At 41.9% G+C, this 7,692-nt stretch overlaps 1 protein-coding gene across 1 annotated transcript; it reads right to left on the reverse strand.

Moving 5' to 3' along the window:
* Nucleotides 1–298: 298 nt before the first annotated feature.
* On the reverse strand, nucleotides 299–7,364 carry IL36G (interleukin 36 gamma). Its single transcript, XM_012811017.1, has 5 exons — nucleotides 7,337–7,364; nucleotides 7,121–7,225; nucleotides 6,186–6,325; nucleotides 2,533–2,745; nucleotides 299–352 (listed from the first exon to the last, which is right to left on the reverse strand). Exons 1-5 carry the CDS (start codon nucleotides 7,362–7,364, stop codon nucleotides 299–301), a joined length of 540 nt encoding a protein of 179 aa, XP_012666471.1.
* Between the last annotated feature and the right edge of the window lie 328 nt (nucleotides 7,365–7,692).

Raw genomic sequence — 7,692 nt, forward strand, 5'->3', positions numbered from 1 at the left:
AAACAGCTCAGTAAGGTTTCATAACCTTGGTATATCAGTGTCTCACATCAGTGTCTCTCAGCTGTGTTTGTACTGACATGCAGTGATGTCTTGCTAAATGGCCTTTATTATTGTTGTTGCACGTTATTGCTGTTGACCAGCTTTGATGGTTATTCAAGAAAAATAGTTCCAAAATTGCCATGAAGGGTGGCCTAGTCATCGGCGCCAGTTCATAGCTTCCCAAGGGGAGTACTTCAAAGGGAACCATAGGGATATTCAGTAATAAGGTATCTAGCACTTTCTCCAGATGAACTTAATCTTAATCGTCAGACCTTGTATCATCTAAAGATGGCTGGTGGAAAAGCAAGGCTTTCTGTTCTTAAAAAAGAACCAGAGTAAAAGTGACACTGGGAAAGAAAAAAAAAAGGTTTACTGCAATTTTTGAAGGAAGTATGTGGACGGTGAGTATGTGTAAAAAGAAAAGACCAAAAGAAGCAGGGAAAAAGAAAATCTGTGAGACTGTCAAAAAAGTAGTCGAAGAGTGGTGCCCTTTTACATACTGAGTTTCTCACCCCTACTCCATCACCTTGGACTGAGGACCTTCTATCCCAGCTAAGCACCAGTTCCTTACCCACCCACTGTGATGGCTTCATTCAACCACTCTTGTTAATTTCAGTTTCCTCTTTTCTTTATTTCATTTTACATCCGTTTTAGCTTTATTATTGTATAAATATATGAAGTTTATATTTATGTGCACATAGGCAAAAATACTTTAATTTAACATAGGAATTATTTTTCTTTAAAACGTCCTACCCCTATAGAATAGATCCTAAAAATAGGATCTATTTTTATTATACACACTGAGGGAGGCATACTGACAACATACAAAGACCGTGGATGATGTCATACAAAAAGAACATAAAACAAAGCAAAACAGAATCAGATCAGTTCCATACTAATCATGCAATCTCAGGTAAGACTCTTGAGCTCTAAGGCCTGTTCATATCCACAGGAGAAGACGCTGTGATCTGGCATTTGGGTCTTGATGTCACTTGTTCAGGAGATGCCTGTGGGCTGGACAGCATCAGCTTGAGAGGAGAGCCTTGCCCCACCCCATCTCTCCTGTTTCTGAGCCCACATCCTGTTCTTCAGTGGCCACAAAGTCAGTGCTTCCTCTTCATCCATGAAATGTGTTAACAGTGATCCTGATCAGCACTAGAGTAAAAGTGACACGGAGAAAATATAGATAAAAATACACTGGGAACCAGAAACTTTAAGACAAAGACCTCTGACCAAGCTGCCACTTGTAGGCTGAGTTTCATCATTTATATTTTTTTCCGATATTATTTTTATTTCAGATAAACATAAGTGCACATATGACTAGGTTTCATTGTTTGCTTTTGTTAGGTAACATCCCAGTTGTAGTTAAGTCCTTCACTCAGGAGATGTGCCATATACCCCTACACTGAATTTGTTAGGTCGGAGCTTACCAGGCCACTTTCACTACCTTCCCCCTCTGCTCTTCTTGAATTTAATTATGTTTTTCTCTTGTGTGGGCCTGTAATTGTTCATCTACTAGTTTCAAATTGCTATTGCATACAAGAAGGGCTTGATTTTTTATTCTTGAGATATTTCACTAAGGAGAATATTCTTCAACTCCATTCAGGTAAATATAAAAGATGTAAAGTTTCCATGTAGTTGAATGGTAATCCATGGTATTTATATAGCACAGGTTATTAATTTATTCACTGATTCATGTGCATTTGGGTTGTTCCTACATCTTTTCAATTGTAAATTGAGATGCTATACACATTCCAGTGCAAATATCCTTATGATAAAATGATTTTCTTGATTCTGGGTAGATGCCTAGCAATGAGATTGCAGAATCAAATGGAAGGTCTACTTTTAGCTCTTTGGGGATTCTCTATACCTCTTTCCAAAAAGACTGTAGTAGTTTGCAGTCCCACCAATGGTGTATAAGTATTCCCTTCTCTCCACACTCATGCCAGCATCTGCAACTCTGAGATTCTGTGATGTCGGCCATTCTTACCGGCATTACGTGATTTTAAAGTGGTTTTGATTTGCAGCATTTCTCTAATGATTAGGGATGATGGGCATTTATTCATGTGTTTGCTGGCCATTCATCTGTCTTCCTGGGAGAAGTTTCTGTTTTTATGTCTTGCCCAGTGATTAATTGGGTTGTTTGTTCTTTTCCTTTTTCTTCTTTTTTTTTTTTTCCCTTGAGGCAGAGTCTCACTCTGTCACCCAGGCTAGAGTGCTATTGGTATTATCATAGCTCACAGCAACTTCAAACTTCTGAGTTCAAGCAATCCTCCTGCCTCAGCCTCCCGAGTAGCTGGGACTACTGGTGCCCAGTTAATTTTTCTATTTTTAGTAGAAATGGGGGTCTCACTCTTGCTCATGCTGGTCTCAAACTCCTCACCTCAAGTGATCCTCCCACCTTAGCCTCCCTCAGTGTTCGGATTACAGGCGTGAGCCACCATGCCCAGCCTGTTTTCTCTTTTGTTGATGCTCTCTTTGAGTTAGTTGTACATTCTCTTCATTTATTTTTAAGTCAAAGGCAGTATTGAATGATTGCCCTTGATCTGAAGTGAGGAAGAGGGGCTGTTTTCCCTTGGAGGAGGCAATGAACCAGCCAGGGAAGGCCACAGACTCGAAGGTGGAGGTCCTTCCAGTCTTGACACGGTAGAAAAGAAAGGGCTTCACGGGCTCGGCTTGGTAGTACAGTTCCATGATCTTCTGCTCCTAAAATGTGAGTGAGAATATCCATGAGGAGAAATAGAAGTTGTTTGAGATGTTTAAAGTTATTTGCACATGACCAACAAAAGTTCCAAAGTTCCAGAAAGCCTTGGAAGCAGGCTAGAAAAACACACTTCAAAGAAGCAACAGAGTGAAGACCCATGAAATTTCACCTTCCCTGCCTCCACCTGTAAATGCAGAGATGGCGTGGGAAGGATACAAGGGACCATTTAATGAACAAATGGCCACACTTGAACAATAAATTGGGATTCTCCTCACATAAGACACTGAGGAATGACCTGGGAAAGGAAACAGGATGCAAATTGGCAGCAAGAAGCCCAGGATCTCCCTTACCAATGCCACAGCAATGAGAGGCTCTACCCTCCAAGAATAATTGCTATAGCAAAGGACAGCCAGGTAGGGGTATGAGCCTCTGACCAGTTGCCAAAAATACAAGAAAGATAAAATATGATGACAAAGACACAAGAGGTCTAACAAATCAAATGATTTGCACCAAAGGACCAAAGTAAATAAAGCAATCAAAAAATTCCTTCTATATTTTATACAGAAATATGTTTTGTGTGTATGTTTATATTATATGTGCATATATAGTATATATAGGTAAAATAGGTATTTCTTTTTTTTCTTGAAACCGTCTCACTCTGTCACCTTGGATAAAGTGCTTGATGTCATAGCTCACAGAAACCTCAAACTCTTAGGCTCAACCAATTCTCTTGCCTCCAGCCTCCCAAGTAGCAAGTAGCTGGGACTATAGGCACCTGCCACAATACCCAGCTAGTTTTTCTTTTTAAGTAGAGATGGGGGTCTCACTCTTGCTCAGTCTCAAACTCTGAGTTCAAGCAATCCACCTGCCTCAGCATCCCAGAGTGCTCAGATTACAGGTGTGAGCCCCCACCAACCAGAATAAGGGCATTTCTAAAGAGATTACATCTATGCAAGATCTCAAGAGAGAGATAGAAATAGTCTTTAATTCAGCCACATTCTATACTCAGCGGGAGAATTCTCCTTCCATAGGGTTCCTTTACATAGTTAATGGCTTCCAGTTAATCAATCTAATTCTTTGGGTTAGAAACCCAAGAGTCATCCTTACTGCTTCTTCCTTTGGTTCCCTAACATGTAACCTAGAGGCAAGGCCAAAATATTTTCTGAGCTTTTCAAAATATTTCCTGAGCTGAGACACTTCTTGTACCTTACCCACACACACTGCCAACCCCCAAACCAAGACATCACCAACTCTCACCTAGACACTTAGGATGACCTTCCAATTATTATTCTTGAACCTGCTCTACCCTCTACAAATTCACAGTGCCATCCTCAGCTTCAACATCTTACTTACTGGGAAAACTGAAACAATAAGGAGAGGACTTCCTCAAACACCCACAACATAGCTCCCAGAACATCACACCCGCACCTTCCTGTCTGAGAAGGTCTGGGTGGGCAGTCCCACCTGCACTCACCAACTTAAAGGCATTCATCTCTCCCTGCTTTTCTGAGCTCCAACAGTTTTGCTTGGTTTACACAATCACTTCCATTGGCATACTGCTATCATTTCTACCCTCTTAAAAAAATAACAGCTTTGATTTCCTACCACCACTCCCAGTGCCCCTTTGCAAAATTCCTTACAATAACTGTCTATATTTTCTGTCTCTGATTTCTTGCTTGTAATTCCTCTCTTTAAACTCACACCACCCAGGCTTTTGCCACTATACCGACATTGCCCTTACCAAAGTCCCCAATAACTCACACATGCTCCATCTGAGCACTAAGACACACCAGAAGAGCAGTTAGTCCAGTCAATAGAACAAAGCAGAGAGTGTCAGTCTGTCCTCATTTTAAGGGTCACACTCTGTCAGTAAATCCTACTGTTTCCACTTAAAATACTTCCAGAATCTGATCCATTTCTCCCCACCTCTGCTACTATCCCCAACCGTCAAATCACACCTAAATCACTTCACACCCTCCTAAAAGATTTTCACACTTGCCCTACCATCTATGATCAATTAGGAGCTAGAGTGATCCTTTTAGAGCTAAGTCCTCTCACATCAATCTTCTGTTCAAAACATTCTAAAAGTTTTTCATTTCACTCAGATTTCAAGGCGACGTCCTTACAGACAATGGAAGTCATTGTCTTCTTTTATCTCACTGGACTCCTCTTTCCTTGATTCACTCCTGCACACCTGTTCTCATTGAATATCCTGCTAGAGAACTTTTTGTGCCCTCTGCTTTCCACGACCACCCTGCTGTCACAAAGACGCCCACTATGCCACCCACTCTTGACCCCTCTCTGTTTCTAGCACTGCTCTAATTGTTCTTTCTCGGAGCCATGGCACTCTTCAACATGACACAAATTTACCAACTGTTACATTTATTGTTTGTGGTTTCTCTCCTCCCACTAGAATCCAACCCATGCAGTCAGGGCCATTTGCCATTCGGTACACAGGTGTATCTCAAGTGCCCACACAGTGCTGGAGACCAGCAAGTACCCACATGTTTGCTGAATTGAATTGAATTGAGTAGAATTGAACTGAATTAAACAGAAGTTTACAGAATAAGACCAGACAGTCATTAAAAAATAGAAGAAGAACCAATTAGAAAGCTTGGGGATTAAAATAGTAAAGATTAAGATTTTAGGAAATGCTATATAAGGTGATTTAGAAGACAAGAACTGTAATCATGAGCTAGAAGAACAAACTGAGAAATTCTCCCAGAGTGCAGCACCAAGATTAAAAAAATAAAATGAAAGGATAGAAAGTAAGGAAAATTAGATGAGATATTGTCAGATATTGACGTGAGATCCAGAAGTTATAGTGACAGATGAACAGGAATCCCAGAAGGAGAACAAGGAAGAGAATAAATACACTTGCAAAAATAATGCTAAGAATTTTTCAAAATTTCAAAAAGATAGGTGTCCTCAACTAGTGAATGGCAGGATAAATTAAAGAAAAGTCTATTGCATGCATGTAACTCGAAAGGAGCTAGGCATAAACATGCTTAGGAAAATGAGGAACTGGACATAGTGGCTCGTCCCCGTAATACCAGAAACTTGGGATGTTGAGGCAGGAAGATCGCTTGAAGCCAAAACTCCACCTGGACAACCTGGCAAGAACTTGTCTCTTAAAAAATAATAATAAAAATTATCTAAGTGTGATGGCATGGACCTGTAGGCCCAGCTACTCAAGAGGCTAAAGTGGGGGGATTTTTTGAGCCCAGGAGCTCAAGTGTGCAGTGAGCTGTGATCATGCCACTGCACCTCAGCCTGTATGACAAAGAAAGACCACATCTATAACCACCCCCCCAAGAAAAGAAAGGAAAAGAAAACTTAAAACAGTAATACTCTTTCTTAATTCTCAAATTAGATATTCTGCCAAATACTTCTATAAGTAAAATTGGTGGTTTTTTCCACATCATTCTTCTTAATCACTCACCTTCAACTTCAGGGTGGGCTGTCCCCCAGCATCCTCACAAAACAGACACATTTCTGGATTCCGGATTCCCAAATAAATGGGATCCCCTTTTCCTTGCTCAAGAGCCTCCGGATATTTGCATGTGATAACAGTGACAGTGACTATAAAGATGAGGACAGATGGTGTCAGTTTCCTTCTGAATTCAAAAAATACTGTGGGGTGGCACCTGTGGCTCAAAGGAGTAGGGCGTTGGCCCCATATACCACTGGTGGTGGGTTCAAACCCAGCCCCAGTCAAAAATTGCAAAAAAAAAAAGAGAGAGAGAGAAACAAAAAATACTGTGAGTGAGCAGGGCAACATTGTCCAAATGAGTCTGGAAGAGACCTGAAGAACATAATCCCTGCTACCCCAGCTCCCCTCCCCTAAATGGCCAGCTATCATATACATTTGTTTATTAACTTATCCATTCATACTGTGTGCCAACCACAGAGAGTTTAAGAGATTACACACCTGGCTTTTGTGATTTTCACACTTCTGCTTGAACACCTGCAGATGGGAAGCCCCTACATGAAGCCACTCTTGTGATCCCTAGAGAGCTCTGTCTATTAGCAAGATGTGCCTAATGTGATATTAAAATCTATCTTCCTGGGTTACTCATCCACCTAGTCCTTTCAGAACTCCTTGAGGTCATGCAGAACAAGTCACTCCTCTTTCATAAAAGGACTTCACATCCCTGAAAGCAGCTCTCCTATTCCACAGGAGGCTCTTATCCCATCTTTAATTTCTCTACCCTAGTCTAAGATGAACGTCACCCTGACTTCTTCTCCCAGGCAGGTGTGAAACTCCCACACTCTAGGTGGGCCCCATTGCAAAGACACACTTTCACAAAAATGCTTGTACCAGCATCCCAGCCACACAAGTTCAAGGGGCAAGGGCCCCACAAGATGACCACTCACCTGGAACTACACCATCACTCCAAGGAACCACCACAAGGGTCTCACCCTGCAAGACCCACACCTGCTGACTCAAATCGCTGATGTTCCCAAGCACAGGCGTTGCGACTTTTTGGATGAAAATAAGGAATTAGGAAACATAATAATCAAGACATCTATGCTAGGAGAAAAGTCATCTAATCCAGGCCTTTCAGTAAAGAAGGTCTGGGCTTGACACACCAAAACTGGCAGCATTCATATCACCCATCAGCCTAGCCTTCCTTTCCAGCAAAGTTGTGGGCTCTGATGAGGAGGGCAAGGGCTACCAAAAGAGGTCATTGGTAATTACAGAGCAGGTATTAAAGCCTCATGGTAAATATGTGTCAAGGCCCAGCTACTGTCTTCTCTGCCTGCTCAGTACTTGGCCCAATGCTGGGGACTGGGGCTAGATCAGTGCCTAAGCAAGAGTCCCCACCCACCAGAAGCCCAAGGTCCAGCAGCAGGTGGATAGTAGGAGGGGCTATGTACAGAAGAGCAGAGAATGCTGGGGTATTCAAAGGAGATAGCTGTGAGGGTCCCATCCACTCTCACCAGCC

The sequence above is a fragment of the Otolemur garnettii genome, unplaced genomic scaffold, assembly GCF_000181295.1.
Source record: "Otolemur garnettii isolate 467f Iridium unplaced genomic scaffold, OtoGar3 scaffold00148, whole genome shotgun sequence".
Lineage (NCBI taxonomy): Eukaryota > Metazoa > Chordata > Mammalia > Primates > Galagidae > Otolemur > Otolemur garnettii.